A 24,779-nucleotide genomic window follows, 5' to 3' on the forward strand; every position below is an offset into this window, starting at 1 on the left:
ATTCCCCACCCACTGCCTGGCCCAGCGCACAGCTCTCCTCAGCAGAATCTCAGCTGGCCTGAGCGCCTGTGGGGTGTCCCCCAGGAGGACTGGGCCTCTTCCTGCCCTGGGGTGTGGGGCAGCTCCCCCGGAGGAGGCTCACCCTGCCTAGGGGCTGCTGGTGCCCTGCTCTGCTTGCCGCCCAGCCCCCGCTGTGTGCGTGGGGACTTTGCCCTGGAGAAGGTAGAAACTTCTGGGTGTCCGCTCAGCAAATTCTCTTCAGTCTCCCTCCTGCGTCTTTGCTCTGGGGGTGGGGGCCACAGTCCTTCCCTGGGGCTCCCAAGTGACAGCTCCTTCCAGTCGGTGTGGGGGGTTACAGCACTGACTTGGTGGTCACTGCTGTCCACAGTCTCTGGCCCCAGTTCCGGCCCCGGCCCCGGCCCCTCAAAAGGGTCTGTGTGGTGGCTGCTGGGAGCCGGGAAAGGTTTAGCCAAGGATGAGATCAAGTGGGCTGTGAGACCGCAAGCAGGCCCCACTGAGATGTCGTCTTTAATGCCCTCATGGCTTCATGCCTGTACGAGACCCTCCCGGAACTGCGCCTGACACACAGTGGGAAGTCCATGAGCTTTGTTGAGTGGGTGAATTCACAGGGCTGCCGTGCAGGGCAGGGAGAAAGGAAGTGGTCTTGCCACCCTCCTGGTACACCCTGGGGATGTCTGTGGGAGAAGGGAGACCTGCTCTGGGCAGCCCGAAAGGCATAGCTGGATCGGCCCTGCGCCTCCAGCCTGCAGCCCAGGCCTCTGGGACTGGCCTTTGCATCCTCTTGGGAGCCATCCTTTGCGCTGCATCTAGGCCCAAGCCGGGCTTGCCACCCACTCAGTCAGCAGTGTCCTCACCAGGCACACCCGGTCGGGCTAGTCTGGGGTCTGGTAATTGTGGCCAGGACAGGTGGGAGGTCACTAGCCTCCTGCGGAACCTCCCAGCCCCCAACCTTAGGCTGTGGCCTGGGATGACACCACCCTGCTGGGCCCCACGGAGCTGCGTACAGGACGCTACTGCCAGGTTGTTCTGAGTGGGCTGAGCCCATGATGGTGCATGGTCAGGGGTCCAAGGCAGGCATTTCCCCTGCAGGGGTGGGAATGGGCAGAGTTCAGACCTCAGGGCTGCCTAGGGGTGGGCAGCAGAGACTGCCACAGCCCCAGCAGCAGTATCTGGGTGGGGGGAAGTGGGTCTGGGGACTCAGGGCAGGGCACAGTCCAGCTGGCTGCTGAGTGATACTGCTGCCTTTGAGGGAGGTGAGGGGTAGGGGTTCCAGTCTTGCCGCCTCCCGCTCAGCCTTGACCACCAGGAAAGCAGCCAGATCCAGGTCCAGCACGGGCACCCCTCCACGAGGCGTGGGCGTGCTCTGGCGGCACTGCGGACAGGGGATCCAGCGCTGCTCGGGTGCTGGGGCGTCCAGTCGCTGCACACACGCCTGGCAGAAGGTGTGTCCGCAGTAGAGGCGGCGGGGCAGGTGCCGGGAGAGGTCATAGGCTGAGCAGCAGATGATGCAGCCTCTCCTGCGGGGGCCCCTCTCCTCCAAGTCCTGGGGGCCCTCTGGCTGCAGCATCCTGCCAGAGGGAAGCCAGCAGTGGACATCCCACCTCGGGGACCGTCTGCCTGCATGGGGTGCTGGCCCCGGGAGCCCACCCCAGAGGTCAGGCGCTGGGTCTGTGGGGCTGGTGCATCCAGACCTGGGAGGGAGGGTGGCACCAAGGCACAGGCAGACACCAGGGTCTGCGCACCTCTGGTTCATGTGGGCGCCAGCCGGGCAGGCTCCTGTTCCCGCAGGACCCCCCTGGCCCAGCCCCGGGCCCCCACCCTCCCAGCCAACCTGAGCCCAGGCCTCTTACCTGTGTGGGCTCTGCTGGGCGGCTATGCACAGCCACAGGGTGGCCGGAGAAGGGGGTGGGGACCCAGGGCGCCCTGCGCCTTTCTCCTGGGTTGCATTACTGGCCTTGCACGGGAGTCAGGAGAGAGGCAGGTGGCCAGCTGTGGCGGGCGTGGGCTCCCGTTTCAGCCACAAAGCCTTGAAACTAGATCTAACGGCACCACCCACTTGCAAGAGATAAGGTGCCCCTCTGCCCCCTGCCCACCCCCTCCTGTCCAGACCCAGCCAGCTTCTGCTAACACCTCATCCAGGCTGACCTTGCGGTCCATTCCCCCACTCTCAGGCCTTCTCCCCATGCTCACACCCTTCCTCACGCTCAAAACCTCCCTCACCCCTCCTCTCCTCCTCCCCTCCCCCTTCCTTACCCTCTCACTCCCTTCCCCTTTCCTCCCTCACCCTTACCCTCCCCTTCCCTTAACCTCCACTCCATACTGGAATGTTTTCCTGTCTTGGCCTCTGCTCACATCTCCTCCTCTAGGAAGCCTGCCAGGGTTCCCTGCTGGCTCAGAGCCCTCTGCAGACTTTGCCGCTCTGTTTGTCTGTGGATCTGTGTGGCTAGCTTCTCAACCTCACCTTAGTGCCCACCGGCGGCAGGGGGCTGCACCAGTCCGCATGGCCTCCAGGTGGCGCACCAGCTCCGTGTCTGGGCATCCCCGCTCCCTGTCTGGGGATCCCCGCTCCCAGTCCGGGACCCCAGACAGCTCCAGTCGCCTCCTTGGTGGGCAGCTCCCAGCTGCTCTGCCCGTCTGCAGCCTCCAGGCCACCACGGGAGGCCCAGGTTCCAGGAGGTGCGATCAGTGTGTCCACACCGGACCGCAGGCAGAGTAGAGTTGGGGGACCAAGAAGGGTTGGAACGGGTGGGCAGGATCACAGGGCCACTCATAGCCCTGCTGGGTGGAAGCAAACAGCCCCTCCTCACCCCTGCCCACCTTCTTGGCAGTCTGCCCCCAGGACTGGTCAGACAGGTTCCCGTGGCTGGCCTGGGTGCGGTCACCCTCCGGTGGGGGCCAGCAACGGGACAAGGCGGGGAGCCTGGCATGCTAAGTCCTGGCACAGGATCAGGGCAGTGACCCATCCGTCCCACGCCTGGAGACCTCTCATGCCACGCGCCTGCCCTGCCCTGCTGTGGGGCCGGTCACCATGCGTCAGGGAAGGGCTGGCACGGCGTGAGGACCCGTCTGTCCTGCGTGGCCAGCTCGGCTGCCGCCTCCTCCCCTTGTCTGTGCCCTGCCCGGAACACCAGGGCATCCTAAGCTGGCCTCAACACTCACTCCCTGCCTGGCATCCTAGCCTACAGTGGTGAGGCAGTACCTGTGCAGAGCAGCCTAGCGCCTCGTGCTCAACCCCAGAGAGGCCCCCGCCCTGCTCAGACAGACCAGGAGACGGCCTGGAACCCATGGCCCCAGCCTCCTCCTGCCTCGTCCTCAAGGCCTGGTCCAGGCCACCTCCTCCTGGAAGCCCAGGCCCTGAGGCAGGACAGCAGGTGTGCAGGAATTAGATATTTCCTGGGAAACTAGAAAAACATCCCAGCCAAGGTTGGGAGGTGAATCACCAGTGGGCAGGGTGTGGTCCTGGCTGTCTGGGCTCTCCTGTCCTGACCTTCCACTCCCTGAAACCTGCAGCACCTGTGCCTGCACCCACCACCCTCCTGCCAACACGCTCCTCCTCTTGGAGGCCTTTCGTGGGGTCCCCCCAGTTCTGTGCGCCGCAGCCTCCTGCTGTCCGACCCATGGACTGACCCCAGCCAGCTCAGTCTCAGCCTCGGCCCCAGCGAGCGCAAGTCAGCTCACATCCAGACCTGGCTCAGCCAGGGCCGTGGACACACTGCAAGCCCCCATGCAGCCTCTGGACAGACCCGGGACTTGCAGGCCAGGGGAGAGTGTGGATGTCATGAGGCAGTGGTATCCCTGTCCCCGCAATGTCCACAGTGACTGTGTGTGTATGTGTCCTCGGGCCTGCATAAAGGGGCAGATGCCTTGTGTCCAGCTACAACCCCCTCCCAAAGGAGCCTGCAGCAAGGAAGAGTTGCTGGGAGGAAGATCACCCTGCTTTATTGCGTGGACCTTAAGATAATCAGGAGTGTCCCTCTCCAGCCAGGGCCTGGGATTCCGTTTCAGGAGCTCGGGCTGAGCGGCCACCTTCCTGGTGGGTCTGTGCCCCAGTCCCTGGTGGGAAGGGGCTGACGCCCATGACAACAGCCACCCCGAATGTCCGGGCACTGCCTGAGTCACCTTTGCTGAGGCCTGGGTCCTGGCCCTGGCAGGGTGGGCTGGGCTAGGAGATGACACAGCAGCAGCAACTGTGGCAGCGGCAGAAAGGGGGGCAGTGGCAGCAGCGGCAGCAGGGGCAGCAGCAGCAGTGGTGGGCGATGTCATCGCCACGCCCCACAGGCGGAGGGCCGGCATAGGTCAGTCCGGCCGGGCGCTGACTGCTGTTGTAGGGGTTGCCAGGCTGTTGCCAGGCCTGATGGTTCTGGATGGGGGCAGCCCTCTGGTCACCCTTGATGCCCTTGGGCCCTGGGACCTCAGTCGGCTGCACGAGGCGGGTTGGCCCCGGGGCACAGGGCCCCACTGGCAGTGGCTGCATCTCTGAGGATGAGGAACAGGAGGAAGCCACTTCTATCTGCTGCCCCAGGTCAGGCCGCAGGTGAGCCCGGGGGATGGTGATGTGGGCATATGGGTTCTTGACGACCATCTCTTGGGGGTCCATGGTCCAGCCTGCAGGGGGTGGGCAGAGAAGACAGATACGGACTCAGCGGAGTGGGAGGCTGCCCACGAGCCTGCGGCCCAAGAAAGCCCCCACCCAGGAGCAGCATGCCTTGCCCTAGGCCAGCATCCCCAAGGCATCAGTGCCTGGGGTGCTGTCACCTCCAAACGTGTGTGCGAGGCTAGTGTCATCGGTGTGAGCCAAGTGTCAGTGAGCAGCAAGGGCCGGTGTCTCCCAGCTGCCACCCCTGCCAGGGATCCTCCCCCTCCCCTGGCGGCACTGGTCCTGGGATGGAGCTGGGAATGGCAGGCGGAGGCTGAGAGATGGGAGAGAAGGGGGCTGACCCTGCAGTGCCCCTGCGTTCAGGGCAGTCCCGGCGGCTGAGGGCTCACCTGTGGTGGCAGCGTGGCAGTCTGTCCTCTCGGTCTTCTGAGCTCTATGTCCCAGTGCCTGAGTTGAGCGACTGGCAGCCGCCTTTTCCCTCCTTGGGAGGGGTGGGGCAATGGGGCGGGGCTCAGAGATGGGGTTCCCAAGATCCCAAGAGGCCTCAGCAACTGGAGCACAGCAGCTGGCCCACTCCTCGTCCTCAGGTGGGCGGCAGCCCAGGCCTGGGCTTTGAGGGGCACTGCCAAACTGGTGACTCAGACCCTCACATCCGGGGCATGGCCGGGGCCCTAAAGGGCATCTGCAACTTGCCAGAGAGGAGGGCAGGAGGTGAGCCTGAGGTCATGGCTCTGGAAAGGAAGTGGGGTGAGGCTCTCAGATTCCCGGGCCTGCAGTCCCCAGCCATTGCTCACACATCTCAAAGCCCCAGCTGAGGCAGGGCCTCTAAGTCTCTGAGCCTCTACTTAGCAGAGACCAAGATGTTTGAGAGCCTTAGGCTCTTGGAGGCTTTCTGCTTTTTTAATTTTATTTTTTGAGATGGAGTCTTGCTCTGTTGCCCAGGCTGCAGTGCGGTGGCGTGATCTTGGCTCACTGCAACCTCTGCCTCCTGGGTTCAAGTGATTTTCCTGCTTCAGCCTCCCGAGTAGCTGGGATTACAGGCACCCACCACCACGCCTGGCTAATTTTTTGTATTTTTAGTAGAAACAGGGTTTCATCATGTTGGCCAGGATAGTCTCAAACTCCTGACCTCAGGTGATCTGCCTGCCTCGGCCTCCCAAAGTGCTGGGATTACAGACGTGAGCCACCACGCCCGGCCGATTTTTGTTTGTTTGAGACAGGGTGTCACTTTTCCATCCAGGCTGAGGTGCAGTGGCATGATCTGGCTCACTGTGGCCTCAACCTCCTGGGCTCTAGTGATCCTCCCACCTCGGCCTCCTGAGTAGTTGGAAGGACTACAGGTACACCACCGGGCCGGCGGATTCTTCATAGAGACGTAGGACGTAGGTCTCACTATGTTGCCTAGGCTGATCTCAAACTCCACCTCCCAAAGTGCTGAATTCCAGGCGTGAGCCACCGTGCCCAGTGGCTTTTCTGCTTTTTTCACTAATAAAAAGTGTTTGATTTGCACGTTTTGTCACAGGTCTTATCTTACAATCAATGACACGGGCTTTAAACACTACTGACGTTTTTAGCTCATTTCTCAAACTGCAGTTACTCTCTGGCTGGCGGGCGTGGGGGCCACACGCGTCCCCCCAGCGTCCTCACCCTGGGCCCCCCGCCTTCAGCCGAGCACCGGCGCAGGCAGGGGTGCAGCGGGCACCGGGGAGTGCCGCGGGGGCGACCCTTGGGGCCCAGGGGAGCACCAGGAAGGGCGGCGTCCAGTCAGACGTGGCCTGTGTGGGGCCAGTCAGACCGGTCGGGACATGAGTTCAGGCAATCCGGCCCCGATTTGGGGAGAACTGGGTGCTCCTGGGGACCCAAAACTTAAGAGGCCGGAGACGGAGGTCCACTGCGCAGGCGCCGGAAGCCCCGCCCACTGCTCTGCCTGCCCCTTGCGTGGCGCCTATGGCGCATGCGCTAACAAGGCAGGGCAGGCCGTGGAAATTTTATTTCCCAGAAGCCTCCGCACTCCAGGGTTTCCCGAAAGACCCGGTTCGGATGTGACCAAGACTCGGCTTGGGGTTCCCCAGCTCTGAACGGCGGAGCTGAAAAGTCCGGGCCTGGGGGGCGGAGCCTCGTGGTGGGGCAGGGCCTCATCCTTACGGGGCGGGGTCTCGCGGAGGGGGCGGGGCCTGTGGCCTGGTGCTTCCTCGGGCGCGCGCCGGGTCGGCGAGCAGAGCCTGCGGCAGCTCCCGGCCCTCTCCAGGCCCAGGCTGCCTCAGTTGCCCCACCATCTTGCTAGGGCCCCGTAAGGACTCCTCCAGCAGCGCCCCTGTCACCCGCACAGCTCTCCCTATTGCTCTTCTGAGTGACACTAGCCCGAAGCCCCACGGAGGGTCCAAGCCAGACCCTATGGACAGGGCCGCTCCTCCAGCCTGTTTTGCCCACGCGAGCTCCTGCACCAGGGGCACCGTCCCCTCTGAGCTCAGCACTCTGCAGGCCCTGGGGCTCTGCCTAGAGCAGGTGCGGTCTGGCCAGTCCAGCGGAGAGAGGAGCTGAAGGAGGCCAGGCTGTTCAGGGCCAGCTGCGGGGCCAGAGCTGGTCACAGCGTGGCAGCGGAGGCCCTCGAAGCCCTGGTCCGCTGCCCCACGGTGACCAGCAAGCCCGAGGGCTCCACAGACAGAAGGCGAACCCAGGAGGGCAGGGAAGCCCCGGGTGAGGAAGCGGAGAACCCCCGGGCCTGCGCGCTGGAGTGCGGGAGGCCACCCTGTCTGGGCAGGTGCGGTCCTCAGGGCCGCCTGCGCCCCGCACTGGGCTGCCAGCCTGTCCTTCGCGCACTCCCACCGGACCCATCCGTCCACCGGCGTTGGCCCTCTGACCCGCTCCGCCCGCCCCGCTCTTGCCCCTTAGGGTCACAGCACCCTCTCTGAGCTGCGGCACCGGGCATGGGCGGAGCTGGAGGACTCGGGGACTTCCCATGGGGCGGGGGGCGGGAGCAGGCACCGGTGGGCCCTGGAACCAGCTCTCCTGGGATCCACCGCGCAGGTCCCCTCCCTCTCCCTCCAGCGTCCTGAGGCCTCCTAGTGTGAGGGAGGAGAACAGCCGGATTCCCCTCCTGAATTTGGAGGCGGGAGGCTTGACCAGGACCCAGGGTCAGCCTGGAGAGAACTGGGGGAGACGCGGGGGTCCTGACCCCCACGCAGTCCGCCGGCGAGGGCGACGCCGGGAGCGGACCGAGGGGCGGCCGGGAGGCTGGCCCCGCCCCGCAGACCCCGCGCGGGTCCCCAGACGGGGGGTGGCGCTGCGGGCGCGGGCGGGCGCCGCGCGCACTGCGGTCCCCGCGCCTCCGCCGCAGAGCGCGCCACGCTCCGCACGCACCTGCCGCCGCCGCCGCCGCGCCGAAACCCGCGCCCCGCGCCCGCGCCCGCGCCCCTCGGTGCCGCCCGGACCCTGCCATCGCCTGAGGTCGCTGCGGCCGCCGCGGGAGCCGCCGGAGCCCCCCAAGCTTCCAGGCCGAGACGCGGGCGCCGCGTCCGGGCCTGCCTTTGAGACAACCTCTGCGGCGGCGGCGCGCGGCCGGGACGCAAGGCTGGGGCAGGTGAGCGCAGGGGGCGGGGGCCGGGGGCGGACTCAGCGCCCCTCCCCACGCGACGGGGGTCGGCCCTCGGGAAGGTGCGTCTGGCCTTGGAGGCGGGGACCGGGGAGGGGGTTGGGTTCCAAGGCCCGCGGAGGTCCGGATCCCACGACTGAGGTCAGGGTCAGAGGTCGGGCGCCCGGTCCTTTGTGCCCGGCGAGGGCTAGGGTGAAGGTAGCCCGAGCACTGCCCTCACGCCGTCTCTCACCTGCAGCTCAGGCCTGGCCCAGGCCTCGCTTCTGCTCCTGCCGCGGAGCCTGCCGCCCGGGTCCTCCTGCAGCCAGCGCTTCGGCTAGCTGCCTTCCCTGGGCGCCCTGTCCTGGAGCCATGGGGCCCACCCAGCCCCTGCCTGCCCCGATGTCCCGGCCCGCGGCCTGCTGACCTCGGCTACAGGGGGAGCCCCCCCCGCGCCCCCTCGCCAGCCTCAGCAGCCAGAGACCCTGGGTGAGACCCTGGGCCAGACCCCCAGCCCAGGGCAGCCTCCCACACCCCCCTGCCCCCGCCTGCCTCCCCCTCCCCCACCCCTTCCTCCTCCTCCCAGGACTGGACCAGAGAAGCCACTGTGGCCACTGGGGGGGGCCCTGCGCCCCCAACTCTCGCCGGCTGCCCCTAGTAGGAGTCCACGGGCTGGCCGGGGGCTCCCTCAGGCCTGGCGGGACCAGGATGCTGCCCCGTCACCTGCCCCCCAGCCCCACACAACGCCCCCACCCACCCGAACATCCAGTCTAACTGGAGACAGCCGGATGCCCTCTGACCCCGGGCCCGAGGCGGGCAGTGGCTGGCCGGGCCTCCTCATGTCCTGCCTGAAGGGCCCCCATGTCATCCTCAAGATGGAGGCCATGAAGATTGTCCACCCTGAAAAGTTCCCTGAGCTACCGGCTGCCCCCTGCTTCCCGCCTGCTCCCCGGCCCACCCCAACTCTGGCACCCAAGCGTGCCTGGCCCTCAGACACAGAGATCATTGTCAACCAGGCATGTGGGGGGGACATGCCTGCCTTGGAAGGGGCACCCCATACCCCGCCGCTGCCGCGGCGGCCCCGTAAGGGAAGCACAGAGCTGGGCTTTCCCCGCGTGGCCCCAGAGGATGAGGTCATTGTGAATCAGTACGTGATTCGGCCCGGCCCCTCGGCCTCGGCGGCTTCTTCGGCAGCGGCAGGCGAGCCCCTGGAGTGCCCCACCTGTGGGCACACCTACAACGTCACCCAGCGGCGGCCCCGTGTGCTGTCCTGCCTGCACTCTGTGTGTGAGCAGTGCCTGCAGATTCTCTACGAGTCCTGCCCCAAGTACAAGTTCATCTCCTGCCCCACCTGCCGCCGCGAGACTGTGCTCTTCACCGACTACGGCCTCGCCGCGCTGGCTGTCAACACATCCATCCTGAGCCGCCTGCCGCCCGAGGCACTGACAGCCCCATCCGGGGGTCAGTGGGGGGCTGAGCCCGAGGGCAGCTGCTACCAGACCTTCCGGCAGTACTGTGGGGCCGCGTGCACCTGCCACGTGCGGAACCCACTGTCCGCCTGCTCCATCATGTAGTAGTGCCTGCCCGCCCGCCACTGCCCGCTGAGCCTCACTCGCCGCTTCTTCAGGGACCCAGCCCTGCCCTGCCGCCCGCTGACCCTTCCTTCCCCACCATGGCTTCTGGCCCCACCCCGAGTGGCATTGTCGCTGCAGCCAACTTTGCCATTAAAACTCTTTGCCAAAGTTTGCACCTGTTCCCTGGACTGAAGCTTGCTCCTGTTGGCTGTGCTCAGGCCTAGGCCTATGGTGGGTACCCAGGGCTGCAATCCAGACAGGACCCAGCTTGGAGCTTCCAGAGAGAGGCCCAGCACTGCTCAGGGTGGGCCTGCTCTGCGCAGTGGGGGCTGGGCTGGGCTGTGAGCGTGGGTGCAAACCCCCACATGTACAGTGGGCTGCTTGTGTGTGCCTGGCGGGGCTGTGTGGCGGGTGTACAGAGCCACCCCAGCTGGGCGGAGAGGACATTTTCAATGGTGTGGGGGTGCCCACGTGGGGGACAATTCAGTTGATTTCCCTCCTGGCGTCCACCTGGCCCTGAGCACCCACCTGGGTCTTCCAAGGTTGTAAGGGGCATCTGTCTATGGGCATCTGTGCAGGGGTTAGGGACAAAGACTGGCTGAGAGGGAGGTAGGGGAAGAAGGACCCAGCACCTCCTGTCTGGCACCTGGACCACCTGTGTGTGAGGAAGAGCCCGCCCCAGGCTGGGTGTGGTGTCTCACGCCTGTAATCCCAGCACTTGGGTAGGTCAAGGCGGATGGATCACCTGAGGTCAGGAGTTCAACACGAGGCTGGCCAACGTGGTGAAACCTCTTCTCTACTAAAAATACAAAAAAATTAGCCAGGTGTGGTAGCGCATGCCTGTAATTCCAGCTATTCAGGAGGGTGAGGCAAGAGAATTGCTTGAACTCAGGAGGTGGAGGTTGCAGTGAGCAGAAATCGTGCCACTGTACTCCAACCTGAGCAACAGAGTGAGACTCTGTCTCAAAAAAAAAAAAAAAAAAAAAAAAAAAAAAAAAAAGGAGCCCTCCCAGATGGTGAAAATGGGGGGTAACAAAGACAAGCAGTAACAATGGCATCCCCAGGAGCTGGTTTATTGAAAGCTGCTTCACGTTTGAGGCTCAGTGCTCCATCTCTCGCTGGGCCACCGATGTCTCCATCCCAGGCGTGGTGACATGAGGGTGTGCAGAGGCAGAGCTGGGCCTAGTGCTTATGTTCCAAGGTCTGGGTGGGCTCTTGTCCCCTGCAACAAAGGCCAGCGCCGACCCCCGGCTGGTCCGGGCCTGAACAGGTGGGGAGAGGAGCCTTTGCAGGCTGAATTTTCACAGCATGGGCCCCTCCTGCGGCTGGCCTGACCTTCAGAGACATGCACTGGCCCTTATCTGAACACAAGGTGGGCGGAGTCCCTGCCCTCTCCAAGGAACTCGTTGCTGTATCTCTGTTCACTTTCATGCCTGCTGTGCCTGGCTGGCCCTTGGAGGGGGAAGTGTGGCCAGCATCGGCCCGTGGCCAGTATGGTGCCCGACTACTGCAGGGTGAATGGGGCACTGCTCGCAGACCTTCCTGCTGGGCCAGCCTCCTCCAGAAGCTGTCCTTGGGCACCAGTGTCCTTGGGTTCAGCTAGTGTCTGGGCAGCAGTGCAGCCATGGACTCTGGCAGGGTCAGGATCCTGGGTAGTCCTGGTCGTGGGTTCAGCAATAGGAGGTCTTGATTGAAGGCCACTGCCCTGGACCCAACCTTGGGTTTTTCAGCCTGGTCATCAGGCCTCACAGCACCCAGGCATGGGGACGTGGGTCAGTCTGGGCCCCCTGACCTGTTGGCATCAGGGTTGTCCTGGGCTCTGCTCAGCGGCCAGAGCGGTCCAGCAGCATGAAAAGCAGCCCCAGCAGCACGAGCGGCGTGAAGACCAGCAGCAGCCCCAGCAGCTCAAGGGCCAGCAGGCTCAGCAGCACCAGGCGACGGGCACAGGGTCCCCGTTCCCGCAGGGCCCAGAGCCGGGCACCCAGGCAGGGTGGACAGGGCAGGAAGGGCAGGCAGCCCCGGCCGCCCGCGGGCTCTGCCAGGAAGCGCAGCTGGTAGCGGTGCTCCAGGGAGCCCCAGGGCCCAGGGTTGCGGTGCTGGGGTGCAGGGGTCTCTCGGCGGGGCTGGTGTGAGGGCCCGTCGGCCTGTAGCAGCTCCTCCTGCAGTCGGCAGATCTCCCACTCCAGCATGGGCGTCTTCTGACGGCATAGCGGGCAGCGCACCCGGCCCAGGTCGGCACTGGGGGCCGAGCTCAGAAGCCTGTGCAGGCAGCCCGCACACAGGCCATGGCCGCAGTTCAGCAGGGCCAGGCGGTACTCTCCGGCCCCGTAGGGCTCTGTGCAGATTGGGCACTCCTCCTCTTCCCCCTGCCCCGCTGCCTGCTCTCTCCCCTCCTCCTTCCAGGTTGGAAGGGCCCAGGCACCCTCCACAGCCACGGCCCCCAGCAGGGGCTCACTGGCTGGAGTCTCGGCACCTTGGGGGGGCCCAAGGTCATTCCCTTCACTTGCTGGCACTTGGCACACAGGGTCCAGGCACTCAAAGCCCAGAAAAGGTCCAGGTGGACTGACAGGCCCAGAGCTGGAGTCGGCCGGGTGGAGGGTGGGGGCCCCAGGGCACAGTTCAGGGGTGGTGGCCCTGGGGCAGGAGTCAGGATAGGAGGGCAGGGACCCCAGGGTGGCAACAGGGGCAGCCCTCAAGGGGAAGCAGGGTCTGGGCTCCACCAGGGCTCTGGCACTGACCTCCCGGCTGGCTCTCCTCACTGGAATTGGACTTTACTGGGGCCCCAGCAAGGCCGGCCTGCTCTGGGTGGATCCTGGGCCCACACGGTGCCGTCCCCAGTCAGATCTGGCTGGAACCCAGCCTCAGCCATGTTTAGTCCTGTGCCAGCGACCCGCCGACCACAGATAGAGACTCCGAGACAGCGAGGCGGGTGTGAACAGCCACTGGACTCCTCCAACAGGACTTTCCTTCCCAGTGCCTAAAACCCCTCCCAGGGGCGGGGCTGCACCTACCGCGCCCCCTCCCGCCGCTCCTCTTTCCGGCAGCCTCGGCTCCCTGGTGGGACTGACGGATGGCTTGGCTACACCTTCCCAGCACCTGCCCAGAACCTGGTCCTGGCGATCAGACCTTAGCCGACCCACCAAGCCCTTGAGAACGAGGCAGTCAGGGCGGATATCACATTAGAGACAGACAGAAGAGCTGCAGAGGCCACTGGGGTACAGGCAGCCCAGCAAGGCTACACCATGGCACCTACCCACCCAGCACCCAGCACCCAGGGCACCGGGAGGAGCTAGAGGAAAGAAGCCTGTGCTAGAGGCAGCCACTCAAAGGCCACCATTTACTGCAAGGGCTTTTCTGGGACCAGGAGAGAACAGGCTGCTCTGGCCTGGGACACCCTCACTGCTCTGAGGGAGCTGGCATCTTAGTGGCGTCTGAGCACAGCCTGAGCCCTGTGGAGGTGCGGGGGCAGTGACTGGAATGTGCTGCTTGGCAGGCTGCAGCGGCCGAGGTGGCCCCAGGGCAGAGGAGCGCAGCACGGCCTCATGGGTGCCCTATGCCACCCCTGGTGCCCATGGGGCTGCTGATGCTGTCCTGGGTCACTTCACTGGTGAGGTGAAGAGGCCCAGGCCACCACCTTGACTGGGAAGGGGGTAGGGGGGACGAGGACACAGCTCACTGTCAGGGTGTGGGAGGAGGGGAGGGCTGGCTGGGCAGAGGCTGCAGTGGGGTCAGGGTTCAAAGGGTGGGATCCAGAGTCAACGGGAGTGTTGCTGTGCTCGGGAGCTGGCTGTTCCCAGAGGACCAGCTGGCTGGTCTGAGAGGACGACGGCTGCTGTCCAGGAGCTCCCTCGTGGATGCCTTCCTAGGCTCCCAGGAGGATGGCCATCAGAGCGGGTACGGGCAGCCTCGGGCCTCAGGCCCACGTCTCGGTCTGGAAGCGCTGTGTCCGCTGGAGCCTGGCTAGATATGCGGCTGCATCAGGGCTGCAGAGTCCGCCGTTCTCCTGGAAGATGGACATCAGGGCTTCCGAGACGTCCGCTGGCATGGACTTGGCGTTGCTGGAGGGGTAGGTCGCAGAAGGCTCAGTGAGGCCCGGCACTCAGGGGCTGGGCCCACTCCTGCTGCACCAAGGCCAGCTCACCCTGCCAGGTAGAAGTATGCACCCTGGCGGTCCAGCAGTTCCCACACAAGCGACCCCAGCTCCCGGAGCCGGTGCTGCACATACACTTTCTGCTCCTGTAGGGCAGAGAACAGGGCTGACAGCTGAGTCTGAGCCCCCTCCCCTCCTTTCCCAGCCCCTGAGCACACACACCTGTTCCCGGGAGAAGGCAGGGACAAGGGTCAGACAGTCCCGCGTCTCCAGTTCCTGCCACTCCGTCTCCCAGTAGAAGTCTTGGTCCCGCCAGCGGCAGCCAAAAAACAAGAAGTTTCCTAGGGAAATGCAGGGTGCTTTTGGCCACAGGTCCTTGAGGTTCAGCTGGGGAGCCCCAGCCACAACCCTGCCCTGGGACCCTGGGTGCTCACTGGTCTGGCCCTGGGCCACACGCTCCTGGATGGCTGCTCGGAAGGGGGCTACCCCAGTGCCAGGCCCCACCATGATCACGGGGGTGTCTGGTGTCTCCGGGAAGGCCAGACTCCCAGGCCGCACCCAGAGGGGCACCCGGACAGGACCTATTGCAGGAGGGAAATGGCATGAAGAGGATCAAAGACCTGTGCTTCATCTGCTAGGGCCCTAGCCCAGCATTTGCGTGAGCATGGGAGAGAAGGGGATACTGGCCCACAGCCCCCACCCTGGGAGCAGGGGTCACCTTGCCCAGGGTCCAGGGATGCCAGCCAGGAGGAGCAAAGCCCCCGGCGGGGCTCCTTGAGGCGAGTCTGGAACTGCACGACAGCCACGAGGATCTGCAGCCGTGAGGGGTGAGCCTGGGGAGGACGGCGTGGGGGGGGTGAGGAGTGAGCCTGGGGAGGACGGTGGGGGAGGTGAGGGGTGAGCCTGGGGAGGACGGCGTGGGGGGGGGTGAGGGCCAGGCCTGGGGAGGATGGCAGGGGCAGTGAGGGGTGAGCCTGGGGAGGACGGCGGGGGTGGGAGTGGAGGAACAAGGCTGCCCTCACCTGTGCCTGGGCCATGGGCCCCACCTACCTCCCCCAGGGGCAGTCCAAGTGGGGGAACGTCAACTGCTCAGAGAGCAGCCCCTGCCTACAAAGCCCCACAGCCGCGGTCCCAGCTTTCCCAGGGCTAGTCCTGGGCTCTACCCACTGGGCCCCTCACCAGCATCGAGGAGGCGATGGAGAAGGCCCTCGGCCGGATAGCAGGGATGAGGTCCAACAGGTAGTCGGGAGGGATGGCAGCAGCTGTGTGCGGGAAGTCACAGAGCACCTAGGCAAAGAGAGTCTCAGGGTGGCTGTAGCGTGGCTGTAGCCTCAGGGGCTGGGCCTGCCGCCCGCCCACCTCACCTCCAGGATGGTCCTGCGGGGCCGGTTGCAGTATTCAAAGAGCTCCTCCTGGCCTTGGGCAGAACTGAACTCCAGCAGCTTCTCCCGCTCCAGCTCATGGAGGGATAGACAGGCCAGGAGCTCGAAGAAGGAGCGGCGAGGCACGCTGGCGATGTCCAGGTAGTGGGACACGAGGTGCCGCATGGAGCAGGGCTGGGGCAGCCTCGTGGGGCAGGAGACATCTGCAGGGTGAGCGGCAGGTCTCCGTGGGCTGCGGCGGGGCCCTTGGGGTAGGGGTCCAGGACACGGGAGAGGGCAGAGAGTCAGGGTGGCTGAGGCCGGGCTTACCTGGCTCCCGTGGCTGCAGCGTGAAGAGCTGGTCAGGGTCCAGGCCCAGCACCTGGCAGAACTGCTGGACATGGGCAGCTGAGTTGGAGGGCTGAATCAGTACCACATCGCCAGCAGCAAAACTGTATGGAAGAAGCCACCAGGGCTGTGGGAACTCTGCGGGGAGGATGCTGAGGGCCCTGGATGGAAGCCATCCTCTGCAGCCCAGCCTGACCTCCCCTGAACCCTAGACCCACAGCCCACCTCACCGTGCCCTCCTCGGTCCCCAGCAGTCCCCACCGCCTTCTTGGTGTCTTGGGCCGTGCTCAGGCCTCACCTGATGCCAGAGCCCGAGATGTCAAACTCAATCAGCCGAACGTCCTGGAAGTGGGAGGGGCCAGTGACTCTCTGGTTGGAGATCATGGGTGCTAGGAAGGGCTTCGACTCTGACGGGGGCTCCTGAGAGCCGGGGTGAGCTACCCGCTGCCCCTCAGAGCCCGTGCTGGGCGCCTCTTGGAGGAACAGCAGGGTGAACTTGGAGGGCAGGCTGTGGGAGGGCATGCTCATCAGACCAGGACCCCTCCCCAGGGGCTGCCCACCCACACGGGAGGGACCCAGGGCAAGGACCCCAGGCAGGGTTGGGTCTGCTGTGCCTGTGGGTGACCTGGGGCCCACACTCACGGGACTCCAGGAGGGATCTCGGCGAGGTCCGGAGGCGGTGGGAGCAGACCCAGAACCCTGTCCCACAAGTCTCGCAGCCAGGGGTCCACAGCAGCGTCGGGCCTGGGAGGGAGCATGTGTGCTGGCCTGAGCGGACCCAGCGTGTGGCCAGACTGTGGAGGTGGGTACCACGCCCGCAGACTCACCCCAGCTCATGCTGGTCATCGCCTAGACACACGGGCAAGAGGGCGCTGCCCCCAAGCTGCAGTAGCCGTCGGTGCAGCTTCTTGGCCACGAAGTTGAACCTGTGGAGACAGTGAGGCTGGTCCTGGGCGGAGAGTGGTGCCCAGGCAGAGTGGAACCCAAGAGAGTGGAGCTGGGGGAGGGCCTTCCTCGGGTGGAAAACACACTCCCCACTGGCTGCACCCTAGGAGGGGGCAGGGCCTCCACATGCCAAGGGCTGCTGAGATCAAGGCAGCGCCAGGGCCCCAAGCAGCAGGTCCTCTGCTGGCGGAGAACGAGCCTGTGTGGGTGGGAGCGTGCGGTCTCATCCCACTGATGGGCCCTCATTCCTGGGCAGGGACTTGAGGCAGCTGATGCCTGCAGGCCCCCAGCCATGGTGTGGGTCACTCCTCAGCTAAGAAACTCTGTGCTGGGGAGAGCCAGGCATCCTCTTAGGGGTCAGTTTCACTTCTCACTCTGGTTCCGAGAGGCATGACTGGCTCCGGGTCACGCTCCTCCCTGGGAACGCCATCAGCAGCCGGGCTCCCTCCCTCGCCTGAACGAACACTGCATCCCACACAGAGCAACGTCACACACAGAACTACATCACACATGAAACTATGTCGCGCACGGAACTACATCATGCATGGAACAAAACCTCCTGGCAGAACCGGGGTGGCGGCTGCCTCTGATCTTCCTGTTCCGTTTTTCATCTGAAGTGACTGACACCCCGCTACGCACACAGCTTTTGATGCTCAGTGCTCAGCGGACCTGGGCCCTACGTGGACAGTCAGGGTTTTCTCTGTTGTGGGGTCTAAAGATGCTGTTTGCACACTGAACACACTACTCCTTGCTCAGGGTGCAGAGAAGCACTGTGAAAATGCCCAGGAGAAAAGGCAGAGGCGGCCTCTGGGGTGGCAGGAGCGTACAGGGTCCTCCTCCAGGCTTGAAGTCGTGAACACCTCACAGCACACCTTTTTGTAAAAGTGGGGACCGGTGCCAGGTTGGCCTGTGTGACATCAGCGTGGCTCTGAGCCCAGCCCTCTGCCACCCTGCCTGCTCCCGTTTCCTCCCCGCAGCGTGAAGCCTGGGGTGCTCACCAGGGAGCGTTGTGGACGAGAAGCCAGCACTGCCGCAAGGGCCCTGTGGCCTGCAGGGGCCGACCCTGGAAGCTGGTCTCTGCCCTCTGCCAGCACACCTGTTGCTTGGCCCCCAGAACTGCTCCGTCCGCCCACTGCCCCATCCCCTACTCACTTGGTGTATGAGGAGTCCCCGAGGCCCAGGACGGCAAATTCCATCTGACAGAGGGCGGTGGTGGGCAGCTTCTTCCGGAATATAAACCTCCAGAAGTTCTACAGCCGGAGGAAACTGAGTCAGAGTCCTCAACCTCTAGGCCAGCCCCACAACAGGGAGCGAGAGGACGGTCTCAGGGGAACAGGCAGGGGGCAGAATGGAACTGGACCTATCTGACCAAACGGCAGGGCCCGGGTCCAGCCTGCAGGATGACGGGCACTGGGAGGCAGGGCTGGTCCAGGGCCTGGGGAGACCAGGGCCCACCCTGCCCACGGGAGCCGGACAGCCTGCTGTGGACTCTGGGCCTGTGTAGGGCTCCCTTCCTGGGACATCACCCTCCTCTGCCCCAGGCTCTGAGCTGCCACGAGCAGCTCTGCACTTCGTCTCCAAACTGTCCACCGCCCCAGGAGTCCCTCACCTCCACCTGTCATTTCCCAGCAAAAGCATGGGCCTCCGCGCCCTCAATGGGTCTGTACCAGAGGCTCTCACACCTGGACCTCTGAGGTCCTAGTGTCTCTGGGGCCCTCACACCCAGCCCTCTGAGGTTCCAGTGTCGCTGAGACACATCTTCCTCCTTCGGTGGCTGCAAGACCTCGAGCCAACAGGGTCCCGATCCTCTGGTTCCACACCCTGCCTTCCACGGTGGCCTCCCAGCTTGATCGGAGGACCCCTCTCCCCGACAAAGAGCCTACTGCCCCCTCCCTACCTGGATCCCAGGTGGCCTGTGTGTGTTGTCTTCACCACCCACCCACCTCCCCTATCCATGGCCAAGCATGGAGGCTAGAGTAGGGGCCCCAGGCCCCTCTGTGGACAGAGAGGCCCTGGCTTTGTCAGCCCACAGCTCTGACCCTGGCCCTGGCCCACCCTTGGCCTCCCGGGAACTCACTGCCTCATCAGCTGCCTCTCTGGGCCATGTTGTGCAAGCAAATGTACCCAGCCTCTTGCCCCCGAGAGCCTCCCTAGCGCCCTGCTGCTGAGACACCCTTGCTTCCTGAATCCCAAAAGGATCTTCCCTGCTCCCTTTGGTTAACTTCCTTCCCAAGAAAAGGGTTCCAGAGAGCTCGTTTCTGTGACTTTTTCCTCACTCAACTGGCATGTGGCTGGGTCTGTCCTGGGATTGGCACCACCGCTGAAAAGCCAGGGCCCCACCCGCCCTTGGGGTGGGTAGGGCACTCTGTCCCCAGAGGCTAACCCCACAATGACATGCCCCAGGGGAGCCCTTTCCTTCTCAGCAGGGCCCTTCCTGGGCATGGGGCTCTCTGGCTGCAGACCTAGCTCTGGACATCGTTACTTTCCTGCATAACTTCCTCTTCACCATTGTCTTCTCATTCTGAGGCCACTGGAATGATCTTCGAATTCTGGTATCTGCTTCCTTCCATTTTCTTTTTTTTTTTTTTTTTTTTTTTGAGACGGAGTCTCGCTCTGTCGCCCAGGCTGGAGTGCAGTGGCCGGATCTCAGCTCACTGCAAGCTCCGCCTCCCGGGTTTACGCCATTCTCCTGCCTCAGCCTCCCGTAGCTGGGACTACAGGCGCCCGCCACTTCGCCCGGCTAGTTTTTTGTATTTTTTAGTAGAGACGAGGTTTCACAGTGTTAGCCAGGATGGTCTCGATCTCCTGACCTCATGATCCGCCCGTCTCGGCCTCCCAAAGTGCTGGGATTACAGGCTTGAGCCACCGCGCCCGGCCGCTTCCTTCCATTTTCTATGTTGCTTTTTGTCATACTTTCTAGGATTTCTCATCTTTTTTTGAGATGGAGTCTCACTCTGTAGCCCAGGCTGGAGTGCAATGGCGCACTCAGCTCACTGCAACCTCTGCCTCCCAGGTTTAAGTCTTTCTCCTGCCTCAGCCTCACAAGTAGCTGGGATTACAGGCGCGTGCCACCATGCCTGGCTAATTTTTGTAGTTTTAGTAGACACAGGGTTTCACCATGTTGGCCAGGCTGGTCTGGAACTCCTAACGTCAAGTGATCCACCTGCCTCAACCTCCCAAAGTGTTGAGATGAGAGACGTGAGCCACCGCGCCCAACACACCTCGGCCTCCCAAAATGTTGAGATGACAGGCGTGAGCCACCGCAGCCTTTTTTGTTGTTGTTGCTGAGACAAGGTCTCATTCTGTCACCCAAGCTGGAGTGCAGTCTTGAAATCACAGCTCACTGCAACCTTGACCTCCTGGACTCAAGCAATATTCCCACCTCAGCCTCTCTAGTGGGGATTACAGGTGTGTGCCACCACGCCCAGCTAATTTTTTATTTATTTATTTTTGTAAAGACAGGCTTTTGCCATGTTGCCCAGGCTGGTCTCAAACTCCTGGGCTCAAGCAATCCTCCCACACCTTGGCTTCTCAAAGCGCTGGGATTCCAGGCTTGAGCCACTGCACTCAGCCTCTTCTAATCTTTTAAAGTTTTTTCATGTCCATTTAAATAACTATTTCTGGCCAGGTGCGGCGGCTCACACCTGCAAACCTAGCACTTTGGGAGGACGAGGCCGGCAGACTGCTTGAGCCCAGGAGTTTGAGACCCCATCTCTACAAAATATACAAAAAAAATTTACTTGCATGTGGTGGTGTGCACCCACAGTGCCTGCTGCCCAGGAGGCTGACGTGGAAGGATCACCCGAGTCTGCAAGGTCAGAGGGCAGTGAGCTGAGATTGCGCCACTGCATTCCAGCCTGGGCAACAGAGCGAGCTCTGTCTCCAGAGAGAAAATAAAAAGAGAAACAGAAAGAACCGTTTCCTGTTCCTGAGTCTCCAGCTTTGCCTTTGCCCCATGGAGGTCACATCCACTGCTGCCTCGGCCTCTGCCCGTCTCTACCTGTTATGCGGGTCCTTCCTCGGATGGGGTGTGGTTCTCTGTGGTGCATTTGCTTTTACCCAGTCTGGAGTGCAGTGGCACGATCTCAGCTCACTGCAACCTCCGCTTCCCGGGTTCAAGAGATTCTCCTGCCTCAGGCTCCTGAGTAGCTGGGATTACAGGCGTGCGCCAATACACCCAGCTAATTTTTTGTATTTTTAGGAGAGATGGGGTTTCGTCAAGTTGGCCAGGCTGGTCTCAAACTCCGGACCTCAGGTGATCCACCCGCCTCGGCCTCCCGAAATGCTGGGATTAGAGGCGTAAGCCACTGCCCGGCGCCCCGTGGGTTTCTTCACCAGATAGGCAGGGACCTGGTCACTCAGCCTTTGACTGTGGTTCCTGTTTTCTCCTGTCTGCTGCAAGGGGCACCTGCCTCACCTACAGCATCATTGGCAAGGAGCCAGGGTCCTCCTGTCTCGCTATGGATAGCCACTAAGACTCGCTCCTGTCTCCAAGCCCATGGGTTCTGGGTCCATGGCCTCTTCAAGGAGCCCCCAGTTCCTGCTGTGGGCGTTAGCTGCCCCCTCCAACTCCTGGTCTTCTCTGTGGGTGCCCATACTTGGGACTCTTCCTTTCCTTGTTGACCTGAGTCCCAGCATGAGCACCAGCTTCCCGCCACTGGCTGACTGAATGCCCAGCCCAGCCCCAGTCTCTCTCCTCTCCCATGCTCTGGGGCTTCCCTATCCCACCATTCCCCTCCCCTGCCTGTGCTCCACTCTGAACCCCCTTCTCTTCCATCCCACTCTATCTGAGATCCCTTGACCTACGCTCAGCTCTCCCTTCAGCCGCTGCACATCCCCTGCTGTCCCTACTCAAGTCTTCAGCCTCTTTCTCCCGTCTCTCCCCTGCCAGCGATTAAACATGCCGAGTTTCGGCTGGGCGCGGTGGCTCACGCCTGTAATCCCAGCACTTTGGGAGGCTGAGGTGGGCGGATCACGAGGTCAGGAGATCGAGACCATCCTGGCTAACACGGTGAAACCCCGTCTCTACTAAAAAATGCAAAAAATTAGCTGGGCGTGGTGGCGGGCACCTGTAGTCCCAGTTTCTCGGGAGGCTGAGGTGGGAGAATGGCGTGAACCTAGGAGGCGGAGCTTGCAGTGAGCTGATATCGTGCCACTGCACTCCAGTATAAGCAACACAGCAAGACTCCATCTCAAAACAAAAAACAGAAAACATGCCAGGTTTCTCTCATCTTTTTTTTTCTGAGACAGGGTCTTGCTCTGTTGCCCAGGTTGGAGTGCAGTGGCCGATCCCGGCTCACTTCAACCTCCGACTCCCTGGTTCAAGTGATTCTCCTGCCTCAGCCTCCCTAGTAGCTAGGATTACAGGCATGTGCAACCACATCCAGATAGTTTTCGTAGTTTTAGTAGAGCCGGGGTTTCACCATGCTGGCCAGGGTGGTCTTGATTTCCTGACCTTGTGATCCCCCTGCCTCGGCCTCCCAAAGTGCTGGGATTGTTTTGTTTTGTTTTGAAGACGGAGTCTAGCTCTGTCGCCTGGCTGGAGTGTAGTGGCATGATCTCGGCTCACTGCAACTTCCGACTCCCTGGTTCAAGTGAGTCTCCTGCCTCAGCCTCCCGAGTAGCTCGGATTACAGGCACGCACCACCATGCCCAGCTAATCGTAATTTTAGTAGAGACGCGTTTCACCATGTTGGCCAGGCTGGTCTCGAACTCCTGACCTTGTGATTTGCCTGCCTCGGCCTCCCAAAGTGCTGAGATTACAGGCATGAGCCACTGCACCCAGCCCACACTCAAGACATTCTTAGAAGATGCTCTCGGCCAGGCGTGGTGGCTTATGCCTGTAATCCAGCACTTTAGGAGGCTGAGGCGGGTGGATCACAAGGTCAGGAGATCGAGACCATTCTGGCTAACACGCTGAAACCCCATCTCTACTAAAAATACAAAAAAAATTAGCCGGGCATGGTGGTGGGCGCCTGTAGTCCCAGCTACTCGGGAGGCTGAGGCAGGAGAATGGCGTGAAGCCAGGAGGCAGAGCTTGCAGTGAGCCAAGATCATGCCACTGCACTCCAGCCTGGATGACAGAGCAAGACTCAGTCTCAAAAAAAAAAAAGGTGCTCTCCACTCACTCACTGAGTTGCTGATCTCCTGTAATCTGGCTTGTCTCCCCATGAACCACTGAAGCTGCTCTTGCTGATATCACTAACAATCCCTTTGCCAAGAAATCCCATGGATTCCTCTCAGGCTTTATCTTATTCGACTTCTGTGAAGCTTTACATGCCGGAGCCCTTCCTGGAACACCTACTCCTCAGGCCTCTCCTTAGGGATGCTGCACCCTCTCTTCTAGCTGCTTGGTCACTCTCCTGCCCTCCTGGGCTCTAACGTTCTGCGCAGCCTGTCCTGTGGGGAGAGAAGAGCTTCCTCTTCTCACACTTCTGTATTGTGGCTATCTCAACACCTACCTCCCTGTGCCCCAGGATCTTCCTTGGAGCGCTAGTCCTACTGCACTTCTCCACTTCAATGTCTCCAGGTTCGCTTCCTGCACAACCACCTAGTCCCACTGTGTTCTCTTATTTCTGTGGATGGAACAACCACCCATCCAGAGCCCAAATCCCTGTCTTGATTCTGCTCGACCTCTCGGGTCTGTTCCATGTCCCGGGGTCTCTCTCTTCCTAACACCCGTGCAACGTGTCCACTTCTATCTTCTGCCACCACCTTAGCTCAGACCGGTAGCATCTCCTGCCTATCCTGTGCATCTCATGGCATTATTCTTGCTCTCCTGCTGACCAGTGGCGGTCTTGCTAGCGTAGGAACATGACTGGGTCACCCCTACAGTTCCGACAACCCTTCATTTCAAGCCCATCTGCCTTGCTGTGGTTACTCAGGCTCTTTGGACTGGGCCTGGCTTCCTGCCTCTCTTCTCCTCCCCTCTTGCCCCAGTGCACTCCTCAGCTTGGCCACCCTGAGCTGCTTTTCACTTTTCACACAAGCCAAATAATCTTTTTCGTCTGCACAGACTGCTCCTTCTTCCTTTGTGCCTGACTAGCCCTCATGCATTCTTCCGTGCCTCAGTTTACACTCTTTTCTTCCAGAAACCTCTGCCTGGGCCCCAAGGCTGGGTGAGATAAGGCTCGATGCCCCTTATCAGTGCTCCTGTGACATATGCTACTTTCCCCAGCTGCAGGTGTTCGCTGGCACTGTCATTGCCCATTAGGTGCTTCTGCTACAGTATGAACTCTGCCAGGATGGAAATATGGCGCTGGGTTCACAGCTGGATCCCCAGCACCAGACTGTGCCAGGAATGGAATACGTGCCTAAAAGATGGTCAGAGAATCCAGCAACGTTCCCTGAGGGTCATACAGTCTAGAAATACATACAAAACCCAGACTAGATGCACATATAGATAGCCCTGGAAAGATAAGAAAGGTTAAAATGGATAATAAGGCTATTTAGTGGCTATGAAAAGTTTATTAGAGAGAGCAACTGGAGCCCCCAGCTCCACTCACGGACGTCCTCTCGAATCCACCCCTGAAGGTGCATTAGATAGAGGAGAGCTATTGACTGCACCTAGACTCCAGGCAATGAAAACAGGGTGAGGGTCGAGGGCAGGGATCTGAGGAGCCACATCAGGCCAGCCTTACCTTCATGTTGTCAGGGGGGTCTCCTTGGCCTGTAGTTGCACAAACAAATATCACCAGGGGCTCGTTAATCAGATTCACCTCAACAAAAAGACACACACACGTAAGACCTCCGGCTGTAAGGACTGGGCGTCCTTCCCAAAACTTGACCCCCTTCTCCTTCACTCAGGCTGACATGACAGGGGTTTATGTGAGCGGCCAGACCATCTTCTTTCCAGGTTCCAACTTCCTCCGAGTGCTAAACCGAACTACTCTTCCCAAGCCTCCCCTTTCCCTAAATCCGCCATAAGGGAAAGACCCGCTCTCAGAGATAATGCGACGCCTTTTGGGTCGACGACCCCGAGAGGCGGGCACGCCAGCCCTGCTCGTCCCCCACGCCGAGGCCCTAGCGAGCCCTCACCACCGGGTAGGAGTCCAGGGCCTGCACCCGGCAGCCAAGCCGCCGGCGCCGGGCCTCGCGACCCAGTCTCTCCGACACATCCTGAGCCGTGCCTGTCTGGCTGCCGAAGAGCACCAGAAACTGCGGGTTCGGCATCTGAATGCGACCGGCTCCAGGTCGGAGACCAAGAACTAGAAGACAGATCCCGCCGGTCGGGATACAGGGACCGCTCCACCTTCCGCCATCGACCGGAAGT

General features: G+C 62.2%; 5 protein-coding genes across 8 annotated transcripts; 1 reads left to right on the top strand and 4 right to left on the bottom strand.

The window, feature by feature from the left end:
- Window positions 1-591: 591 nt before the first annotated feature.
- Window positions 592-1,664, bottom strand: RNF224 (ring finger protein 224; the record flags this gene model as incomplete). Its single annotated transcript, XM_030920124.1, is given in 2 exon segments — window positions 592-1,532; window positions 1,534-1,664. Coding segments are annotated over 2 exon segments (534 nt in total), but the record flags the coding sequence as incomplete, so codon positions are not given.
- Window positions 1,665-3,938: 2,274 nt separating this feature from the next.
- CYSRT1 (cysteine rich tail 1) lies at window positions 3,939-5,617 on the bottom strand. The gene is made up of 2 exons (XM_010372657.1): window positions 5,008-5,617; window positions 3,939-4,626 (listed from the first exon to the last, which is right to left on the bottom strand). Exon 2 carries the CDS (start codon window positions 4,616-4,618, stop codon window positions 4,184-4,186), a length of 435 nt encoding a protein of 144 aa, XP_010370959.1. The 5' UTR covers window positions 4,619-4,626; window positions 5,008-5,617; the 3' UTR covers window positions 3,939-4,183.
- A 1,242-nt stretch (window positions 5,618-6,859) lies between these two features.
- RNF208 (ring finger protein 208) lies at window positions 6,860-9,943 on the top strand. Of its 3 annotated transcripts, none has more exons than XM_030919626.1 (2): window positions 6,860-8,198; window positions 8,449-8,942. In XM_030919626.1, the coding sequence occupies exons 1-2, from the start codon at window positions 7,578-7,580 to the stop codon at window positions 8,680-8,682; spliced, it is 855 nt and encodes a 284-aa protein (XP_030775486.1). In that variant the 5' UTR covers window positions 6,860-7,577; the 3' UTR covers window positions 8,683-8,942. The 3 variants fall into 3 exon arrangements, with proteins under 3 accessions (XP_030775486.1, XP_030775487.1, XP_030775488.1); XM_030919627.1 differs by having other exon boundaries at window positions 6,870-8,198; window positions 8,449-9,943; XM_030919628.1 differs by lacking the exon at window positions 6,860-8,198 and adding an exon at window positions 8,216-8,272 and having other exon boundaries at window positions 8,449-9,943.
- Window positions 9,944-10,820: 877 nt separating this feature from the next.
- Window positions 10,821-12,196, bottom strand: LOC104669770. Its single transcript, XM_030919630.1, has one exon. The coding sequence runs from the start codon at window positions 11,950-11,952 to the stop codon at window positions 11,587-11,589; it is 366 nt and encodes a 121-aa protein (XP_030775490.1). The 5' UTR covers window positions 11,953-12,196; the 3' UTR covers window positions 10,821-11,586.
- On the bottom strand, window positions 10,821-24,776 carry NDOR1 (NADPH dependent diflavin oxidoreductase 1). Of its 2 annotated transcripts, none has more exons than XM_030919625.1 (14): window positions 24,545-24,763; window positions 24,148-24,176; window positions 17,660-17,757; window positions 16,390-16,488; window positions 16,205-16,306; window positions 15,861-16,070; window positions 15,545-15,666; window positions 15,218-15,438; window positions 15,033-15,140; window positions 14,572-14,686; window positions 14,288-14,434; window positions 14,076-14,194; window positions 13,905-13,999; window positions 10,821-13,821 (listed from the first exon to the last, which is right to left on the bottom strand). In XM_030919625.1, exons 2-14 carry the CDS (start codon window positions 24,151-24,153, stop codon window positions 13,677-13,679), a joined length of 1,587 nt encoding a protein of 528 aa, XP_030775485.1. In that variant the 5' UTR covers window positions 24,154-24,176; window positions 24,545-24,763; the 3' UTR covers window positions 10,821-13,676. The 2 variants fall into 2 exon arrangements, with proteins under 2 accessions (XP_030775485.1, XP_030775484.1); XM_030919624.1 differs by having other exon boundaries at window positions 10,823-13,821; window positions 24,148-24,225; window positions 24,545-24,776.
- Window positions 24,777-24,779: the final 3 nt, after the last annotated feature.

Source organism: Rhinopithecus roxellana, chromosome 16 (genome assembly GCF_007565055.1).
Source record: "Rhinopithecus roxellana isolate Shanxi Qingling chromosome 16, ASM756505v1, whole genome shotgun sequence".
NCBI classification, from domain to species: domain Eukaryota; kingdom Metazoa; phylum Chordata; class Mammalia; order Primates; family Cercopithecidae; genus Rhinopithecus; species Rhinopithecus roxellana.